The following is a 28,000-nucleotide window of genomic DNA, read 5'->3' as shown; positions in this document are numbered from 1 at the left end:
TGCTAAAATTTAGGTATGGATCTGTCTGTTTTCCTCCTACTGCATAGAAAGCTCCTTGAGGGCAGGGATTAGGGTTTACTTGTACATCCTCAGTGCCTACCCAAGTATCATAGCGGACCCCTGATGAATAGCTGTGGAAGCAAGAGAGCAGGTAGTTTTTGGTTGGGGATCAGCAAAGATGGTGGTAGACGTGACCTGGTAGGCCCTAAAGATGGGTAGGATCTGAAGAGGGGGCAGTCAGAGAGGGGAAGGCTTTCTGAGGAGAAGACAGACAAAACAGGGGTGAGTCACGGAGTTTAATTTCAGGGACCATTTGAGGAGCAGCAAGTAGAGCAGCTGTTCTCTACCTTCTCTGGGTTGCGGGGCCCCTTTGAAACTCTGGCGAAATGCTATGGATGAATGCTATGGAATGCTGTGAAACCTCTCCCCAGAAAGTGTACATTTCCACAGCATTTCACAGGCATATACCTGGACCCTTTAGGTGCAAAGAAGCCCCAGAGTAAAGAGAGAGAGAAGACTCCAGAAGGGTCAATTACAGCCACAGTGAAAGTTGCATTTAGTTCAATAGTTAATTGGGAACATTTGATGGTTGATTTAAGTGTTTTATTGAAGTAAAATATTGCACAGAAAAGTACCCAAAGCATAAGTGTAATGATTTATTCATAAGCTAAACACACAGCCAGCGCTTGGAAGCTCGTTGTGTTTCCTCTGCCACCTTCCCCATCAAAGGAACCACCGTCCACTATCCTGACTTCTAACCTAGGTCCGTTCCCCCTGGTTCGATACTTGATGTAAACAGAATCAGGTGGTAGGTGCTCCTTTTTCTCTCTTTTGCAGCTGGCTTCTCTCAGCGTTATGTTTGTGAGACTCAGCCATGTTGCGTGTTTTCAAAGCGTGTCCCCTGCCGTTTGCTGTGTGGTGTTCCGCTGAGTGATGCAGTACGCTCCTGTGTGCTCATTTGAGCGGTTTCCATCTGGGGCATGTTTTGAAAAATGCTGCTATGAACCTTCTAATAGCTGTCTTTTGATGAGCATAGGTATACATTTCTTTTGGGGATATACCTGGGATAGCTAGAATATGCGAATGTCCTGCCCAAGTTAGTACTGCCATAATTTACACTCCCACCACCAACTGTTGATGATTTTTGAGGGGTATGATATCATTAGAACCGAATTTTAGATTCATTGGGCTGAGGTGTCTTTAGCGCCTTGCAGCAGTGGTTTCAGATTGTGTTTCAGGAAGCCCTGGGAATCTGCAAAGTCCTTCGGGGTGCCACCAGGGAGTGAGAGGGGACAGCTGATCAGTGGCGGTGCCCTGAGCTCCTCTCACAGAGAGGGCCTGCTCCTACCTGTTTAATTAGCTTTTGCCATGATCTAGGATTCCTGGCCCACGGCCAGCAGTCTGATAGGTCGAAAGCCTTGGAGCAGAGCCGAGGGAAACCGAGAAAACCAAGGCTGTTGGCATCATCTCCCAACACAAGGGAGGGCCTGAGCACACGGTTGATGCGGGGACTGGAGAAGAAGAGCTGAGGGGAAATAGAAGCCGTAGGACTGGTCGACTCTTCGGATGTGAGGGGGCAAGGTGGTGGTCTCAGAAACAGAACTAACATTTTGAGTCTAGGTAACTGTAATGAAAGTCATTTTATTCATAGAGAGAGAAAGAAGCTGAGTCCAGAGCAGGGCCTCCTGTGTAGAGGAAGGGGAGTCTGACTTTTTGAGTTCTAGAAACTGGCAAGCCGTCCAGGTGGAGAAGTGGGTCTCACAGACGGGCTCAGGACCAGAGGCAGATGCGAGAGTCCTCTGCAAGCCCTTGGGAGTGGATGAGAAGGGGGAATGGAGTGAGGAAGAGCCGGCATTCGGGCAAAATCTCCAAGGACAGCGGAGTTTAGAGTGGGAAGGATGTCGGGAGACAGGGCAGGGCCGGTCAGAAACGTGAAGATACATACACCCACGGTAGGGCCGGGGCCGGAGATGAGGGCGGGCCGGTGTGGCAGTGTCAGTGCCAAAAGATGGACTTGTTCAGAGAGCTCTTCAGCTGTATCTGGAATTGTGAAATTTCATAGAAGTGCCTCTTAACCATCACTTGCGTTCCAGGCCTCATGTGTATTCTGCTGTTCTTTGAAAACTAGCAACAGTGGTGCCCTCGCGTGTGGTAACTCAACCAGAAATTTCAATTTGCTATGATACCCTTTCCCAGAACATTCTGGCTGAAAGAAAACTTTCTGTATTTGTGGGCATTTTTTTTTAACCTATTAATACTATTTTCTCTCCTGAATGCTCGCCTGCTTTAGAACCCCCTCGGTAAGGAAAGCTGCCTGACCGCCCCTCCCCCAGGTAAGCTGGTCCCCAGCTGCAATGACTTCTGGGGCTGCAGAAGCAGCTAAGTGCTGACCCCGGCCCACCGCCCCCCAGCTGCACGTGCATAATTCTCTCAGGCACTAGATGTACTTGCTGCAGTTTGTGTCACCTATTCTGCTCCCTTTAGTGACATGTACAGTGCCTGCCTTGATCATTGTGATAATGTATAAGCATCAAAAGCTTAAGCCAGTGGTCTGAGTAGTTCTGAAGAGCGGGGAAAGGCAGGGCTGTTCAGGGAGAAGCAGAGAGGGGGTGCAGAGCATCTGTGTCGTCATCCCCTGTTAAGGACAAGGAAACTGAGGCCCAGAGGGAAAGTGACTTGCCCAAGGCCACCAGGCAGAGCAGTCAGGGAGACCTTGGCCTTGTGACTGAGCAGTCCTGATATGTTCTGTTCCCGTGGTTCTTACCGGGAGTGCACATCAGAATCACTGGAACTTTTCCACTGTGTGCTTTTGCCAGGTCCTACCCCTGATTTTCTGATTCTAGAGGTGTGGGGTGAAGTTTGAACCTGGGTGTGTTAAAAGAGCTGCCCAGGTGATTCTGAAAGGCATCCCTGTTAAGAATGGCTTTGGTCTTTCTCTCCACCCTACCTCTTAAGTACAGGTATAATCTCCTAAGAAAATATCATCAAATGGGTTCTATTTAAAAGAGGAAAAACAACACCTTCCTCTGTTTAAAGTCTATGAGAAATTATTAAAAGTGAAAATACAGCCAGGCATGGTGGCACATGCCTGTAGTCCCAGCTACTCAGGAGGCTGAGGTGGGAGGATCACTGGGGCCCAGGAGTAAGAGAGTGCTGTGTGCTACAATCCCACCACCACACTCCAGCCTGGGTGACAGAGCAAGATCCTGTCTCTTAGGGAGTAAAAAGTGAAAATATACTAAATATTCAGGCTGGGCACAGTGGTTCATGCCTGTAATGCTAGCATTTTGGAAGGCTGGGTCAGGAAGATCACTTGAGCCCAGAAGTTCTAGACCAGGCTGGGGAACATAGCAAGACCTTATATCTACAAAAAATAAGAAAAATTAGCCAGGTGTGCCGGTACGTACCTGTAATCCCAGTTCTTTGGGAGGCTGAGGCAGGAGGATCCCTTGAGCCCAGGAGTTTGAGGTTGCAGTGAGCTACGATGACACCATTGCACTCCAGTCTAGGCAATAGAGTGAGACCCTGTCTCAAAAAAAAAAATTAAGAGGGAAAGCACTTTATTGGCTAGTAAGAAATAGGAGTCTCATGAGACAAAAAGATTCTGTTTTTTCCAATTATCTACAAAAGTATCTTACTTAATCACAAATTTGCATGTGAAATTCAAGAGGTTCGTATAAGTCCCTAAGTAGAAATGAAAATAAAATTAAGTAATTAATTGACCCTGTCTTGTATATGGATAGTGTATGAGAAAGCACTTTGTAAATTGCCATGTGTTGATAGCATTGTTACTATATCAGGCTTACACGTTAGAACACCAGAATCCTACATTGGGTGAAGGCAGAAGTGACATACAAACATGTGGCATCACCTACCTGGGACACTTAGATACGTTTCCCCGGAATTCAGCCGGTTTTCGTTGATACATCCCCCCAGCACATGGAGGCACACACATCCAGTGATCATGTGAATGCCAGATCTGCTCATTTATAAATGTTTCACTGACAGGAAATGGCTGTTTATAAGAATTACATGCTTTTGTTTATTCAGTCTACTAAAATAAATCTTAAAATCTTTACATATAATATTAACACATCGTTTATTGTGCCTTACATCGTACCTAAAAGAGTTCCAAAGAATATCATGCACAGCTGAAAACATCCCAAGGACAGACTTTTTGTTCAGTCTGCTTCTGAAATTCCCATTTGGTCACAGACAACTAAACGCTGATCTGTGTGATCTCTCCCAGGAGTTTAATCCCTGGACTCATTAAGTAAGTGTTAGAATAGTTTAAATGACTTCACAGTTGAATACATGAGTAAATAACAGGCCTCAGTATTGTTGTATTCGCTGTTAGGATTTGCTTGGAAGTGTGTGCTATGCCCAGTGCTGTGGCCCTGAGATGATTACCCTGGGGAAGCAGCCCTCTGCCCTGTACTCTAGCTAAGGACCTGACCTGCACAGGCAGAGCGGAGCAGTGAAGGCACGGGGGCACGTCTGTCTTTCCAGAGCTTGCAGGATGAGAAATATGCTTTCCTATATTTGTCCTTGATACAAAAGGGAAAGTGCCACCAAGGACAGAGACCAGAAAAGAAGCTGCTTTTGAAACCAAAGGTAGCAGGTAGCCTAAAACCAGTCTGTATCACCCTCCCTGTCCCAAGTACAGGAATGATGATAGTACATGTGCTGGTATTGTGCTTTGGAAATTTAAGTAGAGCTGAACTCAAGACACACAAGAAATTGTACAAAAATGTTATACTTTAAAGATGTTTATTATGATTCCCAATTGATATTTAATTAGAACCAGAACCAAACAGTTCGTTTCTCTAACTTAAGCTCTTCATTCGGTATGTAATACATCTGGGAAAGCATTCTCTGAAGGAATCCTTTTGTAATAACGTGACATCATCCCCATTTGTTTCACAAATTTTGATTTTCACGCATTGGGTCAGGCCCTTATCACTCACCTGAAGCACTGCCACAGATTCCTGTGTCATCGTTTCATTGGCTGAAGGGTTTATTGAGTTCCTGCTCAGTGCCCAGTGCCAAGAATATGTTGTCCCTCTGTTTCCTGAATTATGAAGAATTGCAAAGCTGTCACTTCCTGCCAGGGTCATCCACGTGTCTCATGATAAATCAGCGTATATTTACTCTTTGTATATTGCATATGGAAGATGTAAAGAACTGTAGTACAGGGTGATCACTATCAGATACAGGATTAGACTTAAAGACTCTGGGTGAAGTAGATGTCAGTATTTGCAAAAAGTCTGACGACCATAGTTTTAAAGTCAACACTTGGGATTTCTGGTCTGGTCAGTTACTCACATACCAAAAGAAGCAGAATATTTCAAATCAGTCTGGCCTGGAAAACCTGGAACTGAAAGGAGCCACAGAGGTTCTTTTTTTGGGTCTTAGAGATGGGAATCTTCCATTCCATTTGATGATCTTGTTTTGTGAAGTTCTTGAATGTAAGGAGAGCAAAACATTTGTTTTGTTTATTTATTTGTTTGTTTGTTTGCTTTTTTGAGACAGAATCTCGCTCTCTGGCTCTGGGTAGAGTGCAGTGGTGTCATTGTAGCTCACTGCAGCCTCAGCTCCTGGGCTCAAACGATCCTCCTGCCTCAACCTCCCAAGTAGCTGGAACTACAGATTCATGCCACAATGCCCAACTAATTTTTCTGTTTTTAGTAGAGATGGGGTCTCACTCTTGCTCAGGCTGGTCTCGAACTCCACAGCTCAAGCAATCCTCCCACCTTGGCCTCCCAGAGTGCTAGGATTATAGGCGTGAGCCACCAGGCCCAGATAGGAGAGCAAAAGTTAACAAGCAGGTTGTTTGTAGTAACATGCTGCATATTTAAATTGCTGTCATCTTTCCAGTTGTTTGGTCATGATTTATTTGTTTGACCCAACCACCTTTCTTAAATGTTCTATACCTCGTTTAAAGAAAACTTTTAATGCATTTGAATTAATTCATATTTTTGAGAAATTTTATGTCACGCTTTAAAATGAACTGAGACAGTCTGAAATTTTATAAAACTCAGTGAAGTAAGGCAGAAGTGTACCTTATGGGTGCCACATTGTTTAAACTGTATTGATATTGCTGATGGGGTTTAGACCTTAAATGACTTGACTTCCTTTCCTGTTCCATGTTTTCCCTCAAGTGACATTTTAAAAAAGAAGTTGTTAATCAACAAGTTTGCCAATTCTAATTAATTCAAACAGGGAATGAACTAGAACTGCAAGAAGTAAATTTGGGAATATCTTGTATCTTTAGTCCTTTTCCCTTTGAATATATATATAGACATTTAGGTACTACGAGGCTCAAAACAAGTGCTTTAACTGTGACAGCTAACACAGAGTGTTCATCTTACTAGTCACTCTAGGAATAACACAGACTTTGCTCTTTATCAAAGTCCAGACATATTTGAAAGACATGTTTCCTCAAGTCCAAACATGTTTGAAAGGCAGTGACGGCATGTTTTCTTGCTGTATTTTCATGGGAAAAGGTGAAATGAAGGAAGAAAGAAAAGTATCCTATTTCACAGTTTTTTGGCATGTCCAAGTTATGGGTAATTGGACCACAAGGTTGGGCCTTGCCTTTTTTGTGGGTGCCTCCAGGGAGTGATGCTTCTTGGCAAGTTAAACTTGGGCATCTGTGACCCAGAGCCTGAGTGCTGTGTGAATGGGCAGAAGGCCCAGATTGTGGCTGTTTTAATTGCATCTGTCCCTCCTCAAAAGTAATTGGTTGCTTTGCACTGTGGACATTGGACATACTTGTTGGATCATGATCTGAAAAAGGAAATTGTAGATAATCATTTACATATCTTACATTCTTTAAGGATGAATCTCAACTGATAATGTTAATAATTACCATGTAATATGTTATGAGGTGTTTAGGATCATAGAATTTTAATTTTTTACTCTGAAAATTTTCAAACATATACAAAAGGAAAATGAACCCCATGCAAGTTAATTATTGAGGTCACCTGGCTTCACCATTTAGCAACTAAGTCACAGCCAAATCTCACTTCATCTATATCCCCATCCACTCTGTGCTATTTTAGTTTCTATCACCATAGATCCGTTTTGCCTGTTCTTGAACTTTATATTAAATATAAATGGAATTGGACAGTACGTGCTCTTCTGTGACTGGCTTCTTTTGCTCAGCATACGTCTGAGAGTCACCCGTGTTGCGTGTATTTAGAAGGGTTTCAGCCCAAGCTGCTTCCTTCCCCGTTCTGCACTTTTCCACCTCTGTATCCTCCATGGCTCTTTTCCCCTCTAATTTCTGAGCCCAGTCCTGAACTCTTGCCCTTCCACTGTCTCTGTTAGCCTCTCCTTTGAGCGTCTTCACTCTCTCCCTCGTTTCTCAGTGCTCCTCCTCTGCTTTTGAACATGCTCTCTGGTGCCAATCATCTCTTAAAACAATCCTCCTGCCCCTGAGATTCCATCCAGTTCCTTGTCTTCACTGCATTGCCAGTTTCTCTGACTTCCCCTGTGTTCACTGCCACGTCCCCGAACTAACAGTTCTCTCTGCAGCCCTTCGTCCTCTGACCTCCGTTGCCTTCACACTGTGGAAACTGCTCAGAGGTCCCCAGTCACCCCCCAGCCACCAAGTCCAATGAGCTGTTCTTGCTCTGCACTTCCTTTTACCCCTCCTCCCAGTTTTGTGAATAACAATTACTGGGTGTCCCACCCCCCAATCATAAAAGTATCACGTGTGGTTAAGAGCACAGAATCTGGAGCCAGGCTGCCAGGGTTGTGCTGCTGACTCCTCCGTTAACCTCCCCTCTGACCTTGGCTGTGTTCTAAGTGGCTGCCTCCCTTGGTTCCCTTAATTCTAAACTGGAAAGAACAATAGGAACACCCTCATGGCATTGTTTTGAGGATTAAGTAAATTAGGATGTGTAAAGCCCTTAGAACAATGCTTGGCAAGTGCTGCATAAGTATTAGCTCTTAATTCCAAAAAATTGTCAGTTTACAAACTACAGGAGTGCATAAACACTAAACATCCCCTTAAAATTCTTACTACCTAGTAATAGCTACATTCTGGAGTATATTCTTCTAATATGTTTTCTGAGGATGTTTTTAACTAAACATGTTTATACAGAATTAACTTACCCTTCCTCCTTAACACCTCCTAGCTTTTATAAGCAGATAGGATCTCACCCACTTGCCTAGAGTACATTTGTAAAAAGAAGCCAAGAAACCCAAACATCTAAAGGGAGAGTTGAAAGTGAGGCAACAGGCACTCCTAGCTTGTGTGATGGTGCTGCCCGGTCCCTCTATGCTCCTTTGAAGCTGCCCTACCTGTCCCCATCCCCCTGAGGAAGGCCCAAGGCCGCGTTCTGCTCGTCTCTTCTTGTGCTTCTGGGAAGTCCCCTGCCGTCTCTGGGCTGTCACCTCCTGTTCAACCCTAAGAATGAAGTCTTATTCATTCTTACATTTTCATATCTCAGGCATCCAGCTTTTTTTTTTTTTTGCATTCCAATCACTTGCTTCTGTTTGAAATCTCACGCTCTAACTCCTAATAATGATGCTGATGAAGACAGTTGTATAGATAACACTGGCTGGTTTCTATGTGTCGGCTCTTTTCTGTGTTATTTCGTTTAATCGTTACAGTCCTATGAGTTAGGCGTGCTTGTTACTCTGTTTTACAGATAGGGAACCTGGGGGTTCAGGGAGCCTAAGTGACTTGTTCAACATCATACAACAGTAAGTGGCAGAGTCCGAATTTGAACCCAGTTCCATCTGACCCCAAAGCCTGACCATATTGCCCGGCCCTAGGCCTTCCATGGAAATAGACTACCTTGTCTTTCTCTTTCTTTCATTTCTATTCATTTTAATCATTTTTCCAACAACTCTTCGTCATGCCTGCCACTTCTCAGAAACCTTCAGTGGATCCCATTTCACACAGGAAGGTCAGCTTTAATCTGCTCTTCACTGCGCCCCTCAGTCACCATTTTGCAATCTCCCTGCCTCCCCGCCCCTACCTCTCCAGGTCTGCCCTTCAAGGATTGATTCGCTGAGGACCTGTCTTCTCTGACTGCCGGAGTTCTCACTGACATTCCTTTCTCGAAGCTCCTAGTGCCTGCCTTTGGCATGCTTTATCGGCCCGCTTGTATCCCTTGCTTACATGCGGACTTGGTCCGTCCTGCTGGAGTCACAGCCCTCCGACCACCAGCCCAGCAGGCCACGTTCGTCGTCGGTGCTGCCCAGCCCCAGCTGGTGACCGTAAACGCCAGTGAGCTGCACAGACTCTTCTCAGTCCTTTCTCGGCCTTTTCCTTCCTGAATTCATTTCTTCTGCCCCTTCAAGAAGCTGGCACCATTCAACACAAGGGAGTGACCTCTTAGTCTAAAATGGATGCAGCGACATTTGCCTGTTGCCTCATTTTCAACTCTTGCATTAGGTGTTTGGGGTTTTTTGGTTTGTTTTTTTAAGTGCACTGTAGGCAAGAGGGTGAACCCGTGTCTGCTTAGCTATATTATAAAGTATGCCCTCTGCTTAACGTGGATCAGATGCTAGGCCTTTAAGGCCAGAATCCTATATATCTCTGTTCTTCTGCTGTGTCAGCCCACCAGGAATGGGGGTAGAATAGCTATGTGTGAGCAACATCTGCAGTTGGCGTTCCCTTGCAGACGGCCTCCAGCCCTGCTTGGCCAGGAGGAGGTAGACGGTCAAAGGCAGGTCCTTCAGGAAGGCTGATGGGGAGGACTCCCGGTTGCTGACATAATGGAAAGGAAGGTACATGTTTTCTGTGTTTAGGTATCAAAAGGGCTACAGACCACTTTGTCATAGGTGAGAGATGGAGCCCTCAACCAGCACATTTGGAATATTCTTCCTCTTCCTTAAACGAATTGGTCTTATGTCCTTCGCCAGTAACCTCCTTAAGGGGCAGGGTCTGTCTTTGTATCCCCCACTCCCAGCTTAGTCCTAAAATAATGCCAGGAATATGGATCAGTCTTGGTTTAAACAGACTGATAATTTACTTGACAGCTAGATTCTCATCCTGTTTAAAAGCTCTGAATCAGAAATCACCTCTTCCTAGCAAAGTGGTTGTCAAGCCTTAGGAAGCATCAAATCACCTGTAAGGATTTTTAAAGCACAGATTGCCGGGGCCCACCCCCAGAGTTTCTGATTAGGCAGGCCTGGAGTGCATTTCTAAGAAGCTCCCAGGTGATGTTGACTGTTGCTGCCTGCTGTGTGGGGACCACATGTTGAGAACCACTGTTCCAGAGGACTTCCTGGCTGGAGTCACTGCCCTCCCCAGGCTCCTTCCCTTCATAATGCTCAGCACCTTGGGGTACTGTGTGTCCTGGATGTGTTCTTATGTTGTCTGGAAATCTCTCACTTCATGTAGTATTGTTTGCTCCCCCAAAACGAGTCCTTTTAGGGCAGAAATTTTGTCTACTGCTTCTGCGATTATTCCTGCTTCCTCTCTCCAGCCACGGAATGCTTCTGAGGGGTGTAGGAGGCCTGCAGTGTGGAGTAATGACTAGGAGCACCAGGTTGCATTTCAACCCTGGCACATACTAACTGGGTATCCCTGAGAGCTTCAGTGTCCTCATTTGGAAAATGGGTTAATTACACTAACTTTATCATGATCTCCAGAATATAATGTTAGTTAAAATATGGTACAGAGCAATGCATATAACACAGTCACATTATATTTTTTGTTGTTGTTGTTTGTTTGTTTTTTTTTAAGAGACCAGGTCTTGCTCTGTCACCCAAGCTAGAGGGCTGTGGTGTAACTGTAGCTCACTACAACCTCAAACTCCTGGGCTCAAACAATCCTCATGCCTCAGCCTCCCGAGTAGCTAGGACTACAGGTGCACACCACCACACCTGGCTAATTTTTCTTATTTTTTTTTTGTAGAGATAGGGTCTCGCTATGTTGCCCAGGCTGATCTTTAACTCCTAGCCTCAAGTGATCCACCTGCCATGACCTCTCAAAGTTTTAGGATTACAGGTGTGAGCCACCACACCCAGCCTCATTTGTATTTTTAGAGACAGATATATATATATACATCATTGTGTCTGTATATGCATGGCATGTCTTCAGAAACTGTGATTGCCTGAGAAATCCTACAGTACAAGGAGAGCTAGTTTTTGTTGTATACCCTTTTAGACTGTTTATAATTTTTACTATATGCATGTATCTTTTTAAAATTTGAAAAATAATTTATGAAATAATAGTAATCTCTTTTTCAGAGATGTTGTGAAGAGTAAATAAAATAAGTTTCCATAAAGCCCTTAACACAGAAAAAGCACTATAAATGTTCCCTTTTGTTTTCCTTATTAAATGGTTGTTGAATTCATCCATTCATCTATTCATTTCATTTATGGATAAACACATGAAACATCTGGCTCAAGCCAGCCATGCAGATATTAATATAAGCAGATCTTTTCTCAGCCAGTCTTGCTACACTAAGTCGAGAGTAAACTTGTTTGTAAATGTCATTCTCAATGTTGACTGTAAACACATGCCCAGCACAGCGCAGAAGACACTGGGTCCTGCACCTCCTCCCTTCAGAGGACCACTCCCCATGGGCCACCTTCACCAGCTGAAAACCTGTCTGGGGCACAGTATGAAGGTACATGGCACCATGGCACTTGGAATCTGGTTGCCACACAAGTGGCCATCCCATGCTGGAGGTGAAAGTTCACAGTACCAGCAACTGGTACTAATCAAGTACATGTGAACTCCATCCAGGCTTCTCAGAGCTGTGCAGGGAACCAGCACAGCTGGTGGGATCCAGAGGCTCAGAACAGTCAGTATTTTGCAGAATACACCTTGCAGGAGCAGCAAGATATATCCTGTTCCTAAGAAAACAAACACTGGGCACACAAACACCCCAGGGTGATAGGTTCATGCTGGCTGATGCATTGGTTGCTACATCGAGTGTCTGAATCTAACCCAGTATTTATTGAGGCCTCATTCTCTGCCTTAGTCAATATAAGGAGAAGGTGGCATGGGGTAACTCACCTGCCTGCTTGGGGCATGGCTTTGAAGTCTGAGCAATCTGGGGGTTAAAATCCTGTTTCTACCACTTCATAGCTGTATGATCTCGGGCAAATTATGTGCTTTGGTCTAAATAGGTATGATAAATCCAACTTCTTAGGGTGGCAGAGAATATTAAAGGAACTAAAATCTGTATAGAGTACTTGCCACAGTAGCTGGCACATAGTAATGAATAAATGTCATTGCTATATTATTATGGAGTTAACAGCTTAGTGGGAAGACAATGTTTATACACACAAAGTCAGTTACAAAACAAAAGGCATTAAATATCATACAATTAAGCACTGAAGTGAATGGTGTTATAGTCCTTTTTGAGAGCTTGATGATAGCTATAAATCCTCTCCTGGGGGTGAGGGGGGCACACCCAGGCACACGCACCGAATGTTACATGCACTTGTAGAGTATTAGTGCACAACTCTGCCTGCCTGCCCTTTTCATGCATGGGCCGTCCCCCCGGGAGTCCTCGAACTCGGAGCTATAAGCATAGAGCAGGAATTCACATAGGGAATTAGTTACTATAAGCAACAATAGTTAGAGAGACCTTCCTTGGTCTTCCTAGGAAGACCTTCCTAAATATGTGAACTAAAGCCTAAAAAGAATATAAATAGGCCAAGAGAAGCAGCAGAGAACTTGAACGGAGGCTCACAGGCGGGACTTGTAAACACAGCCCCACTGGTCCAGGGAATGGGGTGACAGTCCCCTGACACTCCAACAGTATAGCAATAGAGGCTCTGGGGCTGCACCTCTGGAGTCAGCCTTCCTGGGCCCAAATCCCAGCCAAACAGCTTGCTAGCCATTTGACATTAGGCACATACTCTGTGCCTCAGTTTCTTCATTTGTAAAATGGGCATGAAAATAGAGCCCATCTCAAAAGGTCATTGTGAAGATTCAGTAGGATAGGGTATTGACAGTGATTGGCATATAGCCAGTGTCTGGCATATTGTAAGCTCTGTGTAGAAATCAGCTTCTTTTATGATTAGGATTTTTATTATGGTGGCAGAAACATGAGAGAAGATCTTGAGTGCAAAGCCAAGCCCTTCAGACTTTTCCTGGGGGTCCTGGGAATTAGCTCAAAGTGGCACTGTATCTGATGACAGGGTCATGCTAGATCAGGCTGGAGAAAGATTGGGGGCAAGAGTGCTCTTATGAGGCTGATGCAGTAGCCCTGACCACAGGGCCAGGGAGCCAAGACTCGGTAACATAGAAGCAGAAGAATAAGGAAAATGAAAATGTGGGGTTTGTCAAGGTAGGATTCAAGAGGATTTGGGAAGTGCCAGAGTCTAAAGTCACTCTGTCCAATAAAGCAGCTACTGTTATGTCTAAATTGAGATGTGCTGAAGTATAGAGTACCTGTCGGGTTTCAAAGATTTAGTACAAAAAAATATAAACTACCTCAATTTTTTACACTGATTACATGTCAGTTTTGTTCTTATTGGGCTAAAAAAAAAAATTAAAATTAATTTCACCTTTTTTTTCATGTAGCTACTAAAAAAGTTTTAATCACATATGTGGCTTCCATTTCGATTGACACTGAGGCAAAAGGGTGCCTCAGTGACTGGGACAATGGTGATGTCACTCCTCAAGAAAGGACATGGGAAAGGTTGGGGGCAGAACTATGGACCACTCAAGTGTAAATTTAAATAGTCTGTCGTTTAGACATTGGAATTCGGGTGAAAGGTCAGGGCTACGTGTGAAGTGTGTTGGTCATAGCCAAGGTCATAGGGTGGAGAGAGCATCACCTACCTTTGCTGAGGACCAGCATGTGCAGGTGAGTGCTGAGTAATTAGCATGTGTTCTCTCAATTCATCCTGGTAACAGCCCTTTGAAGTAGGTGCTATTATTATCCCTTCCCATCTTACAGATGAGGGAACTGAGGCTCAGAGAAGTAAAGCAACGTGGGGTAGTAAGTGATGAGCCAGGATTTGAATTTATCTGAGGGTAAAAGCCCTTGTTCACGCTGTACACCAGCGTTCCAGGACTGAGCCCCTGAGAATACGCAGTCAGAAGGAGCAAGAGCTGTAGCAATATCCTTGGGCAGGCGAGATCAGGATGGTCTAGCATCACTGAAGCCAGGGAGAAGGCACTTTCCAGAGGGAAGGGCTACTAAGGAAACAAATTTAGTCTTTGTTGCAAAGAGGTATGTTAAATGGTAAGAGCAGTTTCAAGCTGAAGAAGGCTTAATCCTGTAGGTTAAGGTCATTCAAAGGAGTTAGAATTTTTCAGGGCACGTTCAGAGCTTTGAAAAGCTAAGCACAGAAAGGAAGTGGCATTCTTTTACATTGACATGTTTTTAATTCCCGGGCAGAAATAAACGTGGGCAGGACCGAGAGGCAGAGACTCTGACCATCACTGTTACTATCAGTGTTTCTCAAAAGGACCCATATCAGAATCACCTAGGAAGCCTTTAAATACAGATTCTTGAGCCCCGCCCCAGACCTACTGAATCAGATTTTTTTTTTAAACAGGTGCCACAGATGTTCTGGACACACAGGGAAGTTGGGAACTGGCTGCCCAGGCTCTGCAGCTTGCTCTCCCCTGGGTTTATTGCCCAGGATTGGCTCATTCTCTGGCTCCCTGCCAGCTTCCCTAGGGCACCGGAGGACGATGGGACCATCTGTGTTTTTAGCAGTAGCCTTATCTAGAATCTGGGGCAGTCCTTTCAAATAAGAACAGCCAATTGTCGTTCTCTTAGCTCTTCTGGTAAGGCCGCTTAGCTTCACACTTCCTGCTGACAGTGCTGTGGGGACGCCTGTCTGAATGAGGGGCAGCCCCTCGATGGAGGCCAGGGTCGCTTTCTGTGCAGTGCTTCTGGCTGACACGTGCCCTCCTTTCCCCCAGCCCCTTCCTCGTGTTCTTGCTGTTCAGAGGCAGACAGTGCAGGGTGGCGAGTAAGACCAGGGTGGCGAGTAAGACCTGAGAGTCAGGTAGCCCTGGGTCCCAGCTCCGCCGTGTAAACCCACGTGATCTTAGACAAGACTTTTTTAACCTCCTGTGCTTCATCTGTGAAACAAATGATGAAAAGGAGTCATCTCTTAGAGTTGTTAAGAGGATTAAATGCAATGATGCATGAAATTTACTTACCTGACACAGAGTAAGTACTCAGTAAATGGTGTTCGTTGTCAAAATTAATGGTCATAGCTTATTATCTTTATTATTATTCAGGGACGTGTACCCTGGATGGCAGGTAAAATCAACTAATGAAAGACACCAGATAAGGACCTCGAAAAGGATGTCCAGATCTCAAAGCACACTACTTTGACAGAACGAGCTCTGTTGAGGTCTGGAGAGAGAGCTGTTCTCCTTCTTGTTCATTCTGCTGATTCTGAGCTTAGAAGAGCTCCAGACACTATCTCTTCCCCCTCCCAAACCGCACTTCCCACACGAAGCCCTTCCTCATCTATCCCTCATCCCCGCCCCCACCCCGGAAGCCAGCAACATGTTTTTGCCCTTTGCTCTCAGAACTGCAGGAGCAGGGCAGCACATGCAGCTGGCACAGGTTCAATCACCCTGGCCTTGTGGCCTGCGACTTTGGGGAGAAGGAGAAAGAATTTTATGTTTCACTCCTCCCTCCCTTCAAGTCTTAGGGTTTGGGGTGTTCAGCAATGATGGCGTGGTAATAATTGAAATCATAGCTAGTATGTATAAGTTATTTACAGTTTACAAAAAAAAGAGAGTAACAATCAGTTGGGGTTCAGTTACAGCAAATAGAAAACGCTCTTGGCAATTTTAGCAGAATGGGCTTCAACACAGAGAAGGCTTGCATAAGCATTGGAAGGGCTGGAGGAGCAGGCTCTCGATGGAGCAACTCCCAGACGCCATCATAGAACTGGCCACTGGGGCCCCAAGGAGCGTGGAGAATCGAGAGGCTGCTGCAGGCATTCCACATCTCAGGACCATGCTGCTAGTGCCTGGACGCTGGGATCCCCCCACTTCCTCAAAGAGTAACTTGCCACCACCCTGCTTGCCAGCAGAAATAAGCCAAGCAGCAAGAAACTGGCCTTCTCACTTCCACCTGTCAAATCTTCCTAAATGCATTGAACTGGCAGAGCCTGCATCACCTGGGGCCCCAGCAGGAGGAGACCCTGGTTGTGTTAGTTTGCTAGAAGTGCCATAACAAATAACCACAGGCTAGGGGGCTTAAGCAACAGAAATTTATTTTCTCACATTTCTGGAAGCTGGAAGTCTGAGATCCAAGTGTTGTCAGGGTTGGTTTCTTCCAAGGCACCTCTCTTTGGCTTACAGCCGGCTGTCTTCTCCCTGTGTCTTCACGTGGTCTTCCCTCAGTACCCATCTGTGTCCAAATTTCCTCTTTTTATAAGGACACCATGGGATTAGGGCTCACCCTAATGACCTCATTTTAACTAAATGACCTCCTTAAAGACCCTATCTCCAAATACAGTCACCTTCTGAGTTACTAAGGGTTAGAACTTCAATTTATGACTTTTGAGGGACACAGTTCAGCCCATAACACTGGAAGATGCAGTGGTCCGCTTTCCAGGCCTGCAGTTCAGTGGGGAGCACTGTGGCCTGGAGCCGATCCATTAGGGCCTGCAGAGTGCGTGGTGCACCTCACACGGTACAGGATGAGAGGCTGCAGGTACCAAACACTAGAAAAAGTATCCATTATATTTATTACATTTATGCTCATTTTATCAGATGCTCTTATCAGTCCTTTGAGATAGGAAAGTATTGTTTCCCCATTTTTCCCATGAGAAAACTGAGACTTGAATAGGTTACAAGTCCTGCCCGGAGCCTTAGATCTAGGAAGTGGCAGGTCAGGAGTGAGCTAATCCCCTGGCTAATCCTCGAATGTGTCCCTGGAACTAAATTTCCAAGGCATAGTGCAAAGGTGGTGTCACAAGTTCAAACAGAGGGCCCGGCACGTCCATCAGCAAATGTTAAAGGGGCATCCACTACTCAGATCCAACCAAGTTTTGTAGGATTTTCTAATTTTTCCAGAAATCTTCCTTTTAAAGTAAAATCCCCTTTTCCAAATGTTGATAATCAACTTGTTAAAACACTCACGCACACAGTTGAGTTAACTCTGTGTGGGGTCCAACCAAACACATCTATAATCTGGATTTCACCTGTAGGCTCTGATACAAATAGTAAGTGTTCATGAGAATAGAGAAATTATTTGTAAGAACCTGATTCTGTACTCTCTGCATTCCAAGACCATGTTAGAAAGCTGTTGCTACCTGGTCACGTTACTTTGAAATTCTTCTGTTGCTGCCTAAATCTTTCTCTTGTTTCTACAAAATACATGTTTTTCATCCTGTTAATGAGCCTAGGGGCTCATTGTGTGTGCAGCGTGCACTGCTGAGAGATGCTCCTGTTTCTCCCCCTGACAGCACTGTGAGATAGGTATTGTTGTCGCCCTTTTACAGAAGACGGGGCAGACAAGGAGCTAGAGTAAGACATTGCGAGTCAAAGGCAAGATCAGGGCTGAGTGGAAGCCTGTGGCTTTTTTTTTTTTTTTTTTTTTTTTGTCTGCTCTTTTATTACAGCCACAAGGGGTGTGTTTGCTCATGAAAGTTGGCTTCACTCCAACGATTCAATTACTGGCCAGGCTATGATGCCTTGTGATTCAGACCCTGGGGCTTCCTGGTACCTTCCTCCCAGAGGGTGCTGTGTGCTCTGTGACATTCATGCCATCTCCACCCTCCTCTTCCTGCTTTAGGCTCCTCTCCACAAAGATTAAAATGCCCGTATTTCCCTGAAGGGACATCTTGTTCCTGGGAATTTCTAGGAACCTGAGAATTCAGATGAACCACAGCATTAAAACCAATGCAAAATATTTGAGTAGCTAAACACTGCATGTGTTTATTCAAATCTGTTACCCATACATAAAAATGAAAGCAAGGCTGCAGAAGTGATAGCCAGAGTTTTATCAGACAGGCAGTCTGCACAGGCATGCACAGGCCTTGGCCCTTCTGGGAGGGATAGAATACTGGTGGCTCAGGGCTTCCAGATGCTGACTTCAGTCCTTGCCTAGGAGGGGCCAAAGAGAACATTCTTGCTTAGCTTGCATACTTTCAAGGGGGAGGCCCGCCCTCCAGGCACTGGATAGACAAACTAGAGCCTTCTGCATCAGAAGGGGCATTGCACAAATGGGAAGCAATCAGCAAGCCCCCAATTCCAGGTCATGGGGTTTCAAAGTCACTCCCGATTAAGAACCACATTGTGGAGTGTTCAGCGATGCCCTGAGTATTTGTGAATTCAATCAATTGGAATTGTGTCTTTTTCTTGGTGCAGCGGGAAGGGTAGCTTCTGAATGAAAAGGCCTATGAGCTGGTCCGAGGCTTAGGAGCTGGGTTAACTTGAAGCAAAGTTTTCTAACTTCATTTGCCTCATCTGTAGAACAAGGATGGAATAGTGATACACCTTTCAGGACTATAGTGAGGCTTCATGGAATAATGCGTATGAAAGCAACATGTGCCCTCTCAGGTTCCAGACAAACGTCAGGTGTTGTTTGCCTTAGAAGCTATTCTTGGTGTAAGAATAAAGCAAGCTTTTTATCCACCTAGTAGCACAAACAAACAGCCAGCCAGACATCGTCGCCATTCAGAAAAGACCAAAGAAAACCCCCCAAAGGCACAGAGATGTCTGAAGATACTGGCTTCCCCAGCCTCTGTTTTGTTCGGCCCAGTCCAGCTGTTGAGGGAGGTGCAGAGCAGCTGCAAGCAGGAAGGAAGTCCTTGGCTAGACCTCCAGCTGCTGTGAACACCTCCACCGCCCAAGAACGACACAGTGGTGGCCCTCCTTGCACAGTCATGTGGCCACTCCGCAGACCAGCTCCTTGAAGAGGCTCCTAAACTTTGAAACAATCAATATAATACTGATCTGATTCCTCCATAGGAAGAATGTTATAATCAGAGATTACATTCTTTTCCAGTGGCCCACTGTGCAGCTTTTTCCAGGAATGACCAAAGGCATTTAGGAAATGCCACCCTAAAATACGATGCTTTGGTTTGCCGATTACTTTGAACTGAGGGCATCTGGGGAACAGCCTGTGTAGGCCAGAGGCTTTCTCTGAGCTTCCCTTATCTGCCTAAAGACAGTCCTCCAGAAGGAACTCAGTTGTCGTGAATCCCCTCCCCGGGAATCCTATCAACCAGGGAAGATTAACTGAGATCACAGGAGGGGGAACTGGAGGTGACACCATGCCCAGACATACTGTCACCTCCTCTGCTGAGGGCTGATCCAAGACAAACTTTATCAACTGAGAGACTTTATGTGGTTCCAAGACAACCTTTATTCACCAAACATTTCCTCCCCTCACCTTCCCACTACTAGTGTCTCTGCCACCACCACCACCACCCAGAAGCCCTGGCCCTTTCTATAGCTCAGGATGCTATATAGGCTTCTATCAGTTGACCCTTCTCTGAGTCTCATATTTTGTGGAACTCCCACGAGTATGTACATGGTTAAATATGGTTTTTCTCCTGTTAATCTGTTTATGTCCATTGTAATTTGTATCCCAGCCAAAGACCCTAGGAAGTGTAGAGGGAAGCCATTTCTCATTCCCCTACAACCACAAATACCCCATCTCGTTGACGTCCCCAAAATATTCCTATACAATATTCAATAGAAAGTTGTTTATGCTTAATAAATCTTTGAAGCTATAAAAATTACCCATCTCCTAAACTTTAATTTTCTGGAGGGAGAGGGTTATCCATATTTGTACCAGCAGAGGGGAAGGGACTTTCTTTCAGAAGAGCAGTTGTTTGGGTTGGGAGCCTGGGAAGGGTGGCAGAGCGGGAGGAGGGGCTGGGCTACCCCTGCACAGAAGAGGAAAGTATCTAGTGACTTATTTAGTGTTGTCTCTGTCAGGGCAGGAGCCGTTATCTGTCCTACCAACTTCCTCTGAACACACTGTACCTACTTTCAGTGCTCTATTAAAAAATGTTGCATGGACTTTTGTAGAGCCTGGGCCCTGCAAGACTCCCCCCTGGAAGGGAGCGGGGAGCTGTCTGCATGAGGAAGGAGAAGGCCTCTGGGCAGGAGCAGGTCAGAACACAAATACCAGAAAGAGGGGAAACTGCAGGAAGCTGAGCCGAATTGTGAACGGCTAGCTGTTTTTACTCCGACTATAATACAGTCAGGAAGTAAGAAAGTCCTCCCAGTACTAAATGCCAAGTTCCTGGCCAATTTTAGAGGGGCCTGCCCAAGCATTTTATAAATAGAGCCTGGCTATGGACTGTTTGCTTGTGGCCACGCTGCAGGGTGGGAGCAAAGACTGATCCAGTCCTGATATGGGTGAACTGTTCTACAGTTACAGGAAAACTTGCTCAGGCCTTGGAAACTTTAAGCCCTGGAGGTTAAGAAGAAGGAGGGAATGCATGGCGTTATTCTCGTGCAAAGAGAACATTTAGAAAGTTCTTAGGGTGCCGCCTGGAAACCACAGACCACTCAGAAAGGGTGTCATGTTCACATTCTGGAGGCTGGGGACCTCAGAGCCAGTGCCAGCTGGAAGTGGAGCCCTGTTTAATGTGTTGCAGGGAACAAAATATATAACCAACTTGCTGTGAATCAGGGCGCTGCACACGGTGCAGGCTGGGGTTGCCTACTGCCTCAGCCGCATCTCAGACGCTTTGTTAACAAGCACTGGCCTGGGAGCACAGAAAGGGCTGGGCCGGGCCCCTGGGTGTGAGCAAAATCAAAGAGACCCTAGACCTGTCCTTTGGGAGGGGCAGGATGACTGAGGAATCTGAGGAAGTGGTAGCTGGTTCCAGAATGTGTTGAAATGAGGTCACCCAGCGCCTAGGACAAGGCAAGGCCACCCTGCCCTGCCACACTCTTCATCCTCCCAGTTTCCTGTACTGCTAGAGCTTCCTTATTCCTAAGGAAATTCTCCGTTGGCTGTCGCCAGACCTTCCATTCTGCCCTGGTGTTAGTGTAGCAGAGTGGCTTAGGGACTTTCTAAAAAGGGCAGATGCACATGGCCCCACCCAGGCCCAGCCAAAACCCTGGGGCTCACTGACCAGGGGGAGGGAGGTGGTTGGAACAGTTCGGTAAACAGGGAATTCCAATTGATTGTGCTGTGTGGGACCCCCGGGATAAAAACCCCAGCAGCTGCAGTTGATGGAGTGCCTTGGTCCCATGCTAAACACTAGATGTGCATCAGCGCATTGAATCCCCCCACCCACACAAAAATCTCTGAGGAGGGTAATGGTATCCTTTTATTACAAATGAGAAAACTTGGGCTCATAGAGGTCAAGTGACCTGCCTGGTTTCATCCAGCTAGTAAATGGCACAGGCAGGGTCCAAACCCAGGAATGTGAAGCTTGCTGATTAGGCCGATTTCAAAGGTCTGCACAGAGTTAAAAGCAATTTTATTTGTACATTTGACCCAAAGCTTCCTCTGACCTCAGGCTACAAGCCCTAGCCAAGTCCTTGAACTCGGCCTTTGGGAACGTTCTAAGTCTAGTGCAACTCAGTACGGGCACCATGGTGCCCTCGTGCTGGATACCGTGGAGCCTGTGGGTGGCTGGTGTTTTTTGCAGCCTTCTCTGGTCAAGGCCTTTGTGGCAGAACTGCTTTGTGCAGCCGCAGCTCCAAAAGGTTGAGTCAGCCTGGGTCTGCTGCTGGCGCCGCAGTGCCCTAAGACTTTGCTGAGCCCTTGCATAGCACCGGGGAGGCACACCTACTGTCCACCTGCTCCCATGAGTCATAAAACTGCCACACTGCTGCCAGGCCTGCCAGCCCTGTGCTTTCCTCCAGTCATCACCATGCCAAGAGTGAACTTAGCCATATATGTCAGGGCACCAGGCAGCGCTTTTCCCCCAGGCCTGCCTTCCTCTTGAAATGTGCCATGGACAAGCAGACAGGCTCAAGCACGAGGGCCAGGATGTCTCCGCTGCTTTACACCAGGTGGCCGGGGACAGGGCAGCAGGGCATCCTGGAGTCTAAGGGCTCAGGCCAGAGAGGAGAGTCAACATATGGTGGGGTGGGTAACGGGATTAGCAAGTGCCTGAGCCACCAGGATGAGCCCAGGGAGAGGTCAAAGGAGAGAATGCTAAAGTTTTATGAATTATTTCAGGCTTTAAGCTATTTTTGTATCTCATTTGATATATACCGTGGGTGTGTCTTATCATTTAGAGTCTCAGCTGAAAGCTTCCCACTTTTTTGTGAATAAAGAATTTCTTATCTGCCTAACTAACATTCTCAAAATGATTGTACATCATGACAGCACCTAAAAACGCATGCTTTGCTCCCTTCTCTTTTTTGGGGATGCCATGCCATCTCTCTCTCTCTCTCTTCCTCTTTCCCCCCACCCCCCTCCTTCCCTCCTCTCTCTCTCTCCCTCTCCTCTAAGAAGGATAAAGTAAACTTTTTTACTTTTATATCTTAAAAAAAATGCACCCTTTGTGGGAAGTTCTCTAGAGGAACTCTCTTTCCCTGTATTCTATTGCCAGGACTTACATCAGCCTCATAGTTGGGTAAGAGAGCCCAAAAGAAATAAACTCAAACCTTCTATTTAAGTAGGTAGCAGTGATACTAACTGTCCTGTAATGTGGCCTCTGGTGGCAAATGCTCACTTTGGCCAGAAGCTCCCTACCTAGTGCAGATGTTTACGTGTATTTGTTTCCTCGTAGAAAATACCCGAAAAGGCTACTATTATGCTATATGTTGGGGTACATTGATTAAACTTCTGCTGCTGGGTTTCTGTAAACCAAGGATTTGTGTAGGGGCTCAGATGTATGACAAGCTTCCACACCAAGGCCACCACTTGAGTTGCTGAGGGGCATTTTAGTAACTGCCTCCAAGAGGCCATGAGGACTGGGAAAATGTGTCCATTTCCCTTAACTAGCACAAATTATTATGAATGTTTACATAGCTTAAAGATGACTGTTCTTCGCCTTTTAAAAAAAGTGCTCCTCAGATTTCAGGTAGAAACAATTATCGAAGATGTCCAGCAAAACAGCAAGCACCAACAACATAGCCCAGGCAAGGAGAACCGTGCAGCAGTTAAGATTAGAAGCCTCCATTGAAAGAATAAAGGTAAGAGACCTGGATTGGATTAGATGTGCTTTCTGTTCCGTTTCCCCTGCTCTTCTAAGGCTGGGCCACAGGTCAGAGAAGATAATGCCGTTCGATTCAGCTTGCTTCCAGGATTTTGCTAGAGCAGGTGGAGAGCCTCAAAATCTTCACTTTCATTTCCTACCTAGCACGGGCCTCATCTCAAGTGAGCTGAGGAGCCAAAGTGTCTGAGTGACCCTCTCTGTAAAACTCTGGACAGGATTTCCTGAGGACCCACCTTCCCGGAATGAACACAGGCAAGCCCAGTGATCCTTGTGTTCTGTACTGGGACAGGGTTCCAGGTAGACTTTATGGACACCTCATCATCCTTCTGGAACTAGAAGGGGGAGAGTTTTAGATCAGTACCAGCTGACGTAGCTTTATATAACAAGTCCACAGTCCAGATCTCCTTTTAAGGAAGTTGAAGCTTTTTAAACGTGTGTGGCCCTCAGTGATCACTCTCTGCACCCATGGTTAGCAATCCCAGCGTTGGTTGAGATCCCATAGAGAAACGGGAGTGCATTTCTTAGGTCACCTGCCTTTGAAGTCGTTTCCCCCAAATCCCAAGAGAGGAGTGGCAGTAAGTACCCTGGAATGTTGTGACTCATGCTGCTTCCTAGAAACTGAAGCAGTCACCTGATAAATTCCTCTGGGCCTGGAGATAGTCACCTGTCTTCCGAGCATGAGGCCTCCTGTGCTGTGCTTGATGGGGCTCTGCTGCCCTCCACTTCTTGCCTTAGGGCCCCAATCTGATGATTCTCCAGGGTCCCCTACCAGGCTTCTGAAACATGGCATGGTATTTTACGTTTTTAACTCATGCAGGGGTAAGGTGCATGCTGGTTTTGTCACTTTTTATTTTCCCAAGCCCAGTCTCTGACAGTAAATCTTGAAGCTCCACAACTTGGCTCCAGAGTTTTGGCTCCAAGCTCATGATTCCGTTCCTAAACTCTGTTCTGCATTCCAATCTATTTTTTCTTGGATAGCAGCTAAGATACAACCTTCCCTTGATCCACATACACTTTTTCTCCCCTGCCACGCCCACCCCCAATGTTTTATTTTGAGGAATTTCAAACCTACAGAAGAGTTAACAAACATTTGCATACTCTTTACCAAGATTCACCACTGGTGATATGTGGCCCCATTTGTTTGCTTACTGTCCCCTCTCTCCTTCCTCTCTCTGTCTGTTCACTCACGTACACACATCATTTTTTTCTTTAAACCACTTGAAAGTTATTTGCAGTTTAGGATTATCTAATAATAATACCTCATACATAGTCTATTTTTGAAGAATTCAGGCCACTTATTTTGCAGGACCACCCTCACTTTGGATGTGATCGCCTGCTGATTAGATCCCAGTTAGATGTTTTGGCATGAGTGCTAGCCAGCCAGCTGCTGGTGTGTCCTCAGTACTCGCATGAGGACTGAGGCCTTACCTGCCAGACCGCTCCATTTTAAAGGTGCTGTTTCCGTTTTTACCTGGCAAGGAATCCGAGAGTGATGCTCTGAGACTCTGATTGTCCTGTTCACATTAGTCCTCCCCTCACTCGCCCAGCATCCAAATACACTCTGAAAGTTTGTAAATAAAGAATTTTCTTTCTTGTTCGTTTGCTTTTGTTTGTCTCCATGTCAGGTTTCAAAAGCCTCAGCGGACCTCATGTCCTACTGCGAGGAACATGCCAGGAGTGACCCTTTGCTGATAGGGATCCCAACTTCAGAAAACCCTTTCAAGGATAAAAAAACTTGCATCATCTTATAGTGGAATAGTGAAACAGTTCCTCGCCTCTCCACAAAGCAACGATGAGCGGCTCCTTGAAGAGATTTACCTTCAGCTTATTTGGTAACCACTGCTAATAACTAAAATGCTCTTAGCTTGGAATCATGGACTCTGAAGTCTTTATTTTCCAAGTTGCTCTTTCTCTGAAATACCCTATACAGAATAACAATCTTGTTTTCCATGTGATAACTTTGGTGTTATATTGGGTTACTGTTTAAGGAAAGTTGGTCTGGGCCTTCTTAAAAACACAATTATATACTTTCAATATGCAGTTGATTCAGATGTGTCAAAACCTAAATTGCTTAAGCACCTGCTAAATCAAAATACCAAGAATAACTTAAATCCTGACACCTTTGTATCATAATATGTTCTTAATAAGGTTATGCCAACCTGTATAGTATACAAGGGGGAGGGGTGTCTTGTGTATATAGATATGTCTTTGTGTATACACATATCAAAGCTATTTTCTTATGAAAACTTCCCTCTCGCTATACCATCAGTTTCTCAGTTCCAGAAGTTATACCTTTATCTTGAACTGTGAATAGATAGAATAAAAAAGTCTTTCATGGTTATTGTACAAAAAGTAAAGAACATCCCAAAGATTGTATTCATTGTAACCAAGTAATGCAGTCATCTCTCTCTTGAAATCTTTTTGGGCTTCTTAGGCTGTGATAAACTGTGCCAATTAAAAATTTTAAACTGAACCAAAAGCCCTTTGATAATATGCGGTATTAATTCACAAGGAGCCGTGTGGGCTTCAGTGGTCCTGAGTCTAAAACAGGGGAGGAGACCCTGGGGAGGACCTGTGCAGCTGTGCTCCCAGGGCTCGTGTTCTCCACTGGATGAGGGATAGACACCTCTGAAATTTCCGCTCTGGTGACTGGAATGAGACGAAGTGAACATGAGCCCAGCCGAGAGAGGAGCAGGAATGTGTGGAAACCAGCTGCTCTTCTTGGCCCAGCTTTGTGGTCAAGCACTCGCTCCTCTTCTCTCTGCCTTCCCTGGGCCTTTTGTGTCCTACCAGAGCATCTGTCTGCAGAGGTAATGTTCCCTCCCCAGCCCCGGGTGGGTGGAGCACAGTGGGAAAGAAACCTGCAAAAAGTGTAAAGTTACCAAGACACTGATGGTCTTTTCGAGTGTCTGCAGTTTCATCCCTGCCTTGTCCACAGACTGAGAGGAGCGTAGGCCGCCCGAGAGAGGCTTGGATTCAGTGGCACACTACTTAGGGCCAAGGGTTTCCGGCAGCTGGGTATCGGGCTCCTTGATTTTCCCCTGGGAATGAGTATATCCCTCACATCCTTGGAATTTCCAGTGGGGACCCCAAAAGAAGGAATCTCCTATGGCCAAGCAGGTATCTTGACTTTATCAAAGAGGAAGAGAGGGTCCTATTTTAAATGCTTATTTAGGGGCTCAAACCATATACAATAAGGCCTTTGGTATTTTAATTCATCTTCAGTTCATTAAAAGTAACTAATAATGATGGATTAAAAACTCATTTTCAAAAAGGACTCACCCAAGAAAGAATTATTTACGACAGCTTTCCTGAATTTTATACAATCTGCCCTGCAACCCAAGACCCTTTTAAAATCTAATATCTAGGCTTTGCATGCTATGCTCATTGAGGGCGAACAAATGCAGTACTATTTTTAAACTGCTCACATATATTCCGTGTTTCTCCAAGTATCCTATCTACTCAGCATTGGGAATTGCCCTCACTTTTCCAAGACCACGTGAAAGTCACGGCACTGCCCTTGACCTTGTGTCATCTGCTGCTCAATTCTGCAATGTGCCCAGGTCTCAAATACATTATAGGTACCTGTTTTAGGAAAGATAAAGGTTTTACCTTTCCAAGGGTGAAATTTGATATGTACGCTAAAAAGACAATTTTACATTTAATGCTTCACTTAATAAGACATTCTTTTTTTATAAGTATATTTTTCTACTGACAGCCTCAGAACAGTGGTCTTATTTTCACTCTGATTTTTAGCATGTTTCTTTAAATATTTATAATGCAGCTTATTACAAAATATTTTCATGAAATTTTATTCCATTATGTACACATTATTGGTAGCAAACATAGTTTATTCTTTAGTACTAAAATATGCTCTTTAACAGTAAACAAATATGTTTTGCTATATATTTGTTAATATGCTAATAGTGGTAAGAAGTGGACTTGAGGTCCTAGGAGATTTCATTCTGTTTTCCCTGGTCAGATATAATAAAAGTTACCAATATAAATGCTGTGTAACTTCCTCACCACATGTAGGGCATGTTCATGAAAAAATGGAATCAAAAATCCTTTGATGCTGGACCGAGAGAGGAAAAATTGTAACTAAATATTGATTTACTTATAAGTAGACATCTATGTGAGAAAATATAATGTATGTATACATATATATGATATGCAGAAGTCACTTTTATTTATCAGGCTTTATTCTAGTTATGAAGCCACAGGTTAACTGTCTACAGCAGTTGGTTTATAATGATAAATGCCCAGTGTGTGTTATTTTTTCCAACTACCACTATAATGACATACTCACATCTATACATGCAACTTCTTGGCTTCATTTCCATGAAGCTATTTAAATATGTTCAATATACTTTGCCTTTAATGCTGCGTCTGTTAATAGTGATCTCTTTCTTTTTTTCATTCTTATATCTTTGTTCATCATAAATCATCTGTCCAGCTGAGGCCTCAGGACCATGGCAGGATTTCATGACTACAAGTATTTTACAGAAACACATTTTTTAATATGAAAATATTTTATATACCAGGTGGTTCACAAGCTATGAGTTATAGCTAAATACTTTTTTTCCTAAAAAAAAAAAAAAAAGTCAGGTTTTTAAATTACTTATTAAAATGAAAAGTGCCATACTTACCTTTTAAAGGAAAGACCTGATTTGCTTTCTCCCTATTTGGACTATTTTTGTACTTTAATCTCTTAAACTATCAGGAAAAAAACCAAAACTTGATACCAATGATTTAGTAATTTTGAGGCATAGGTTAGCTTACGTAGTGGAGGATGTGCCAAATTTTCTCTTCAAATGCCACCTTCTCAACCAATTTGTAGCTAAGATAGTGTCATCTGACTGATTACTCTGAATTTTGATTTAAGATATATATAGGCCCAAGAAATGAATTACATGTGCAGTGTGTGTTACTTTACATGCCAGTCATT

General features: G+C 44.8%; 1 protein-coding gene across 2 annotated transcripts in view; it reads left to right on the top strand.

Annotated features, from left to right (window-relative positions):
* Window positions 1-26,415, top strand: part of GNG12 (G protein subunit gamma 12) — a 127,791-nt gene extending 101,376 nt beyond the window's left edge. For both annotated transcript variants that reach the window (XM_069478054.1, XM_069478056.1), the window contains 2 exons: window positions 22,911-23,029; window positions 24,678-26,415. In XM_069478054.1, the coding sequence (XP_069334155.1) occupies window positions 22,937-23,029; window positions 24,678-24,803 (219 nt within the window). In that variant the 5' untranslated portion in view covers window positions 22,911-22,936 and the 3' untranslated portion in view covers window positions 24,804-26,415. The remainder of the gene's footprint in view (window positions 1-22,910; window positions 23,030-24,677) is intronic.
* The last annotated feature ends 1,585 nt before the right edge of the window (window positions 26,416-28,000 follow it).

This window comes from Eulemur rufifrons, chromosome 8 (assembly GCF_041146395.1).
Source record: "Eulemur rufifrons isolate Redbay chromosome 8, OSU_ERuf_1, whole genome shotgun sequence".
Classification (NCBI taxonomy): domain Eukaryota; kingdom Metazoa; phylum Chordata; class Mammalia; order Primates; family Lemuridae; genus Eulemur; species Eulemur rufifrons.
The sequence above is the reverse complement of the archived record's forward strand: the minus strand, read 5'-3'. Positions and strand labels throughout refer to the sequence as shown.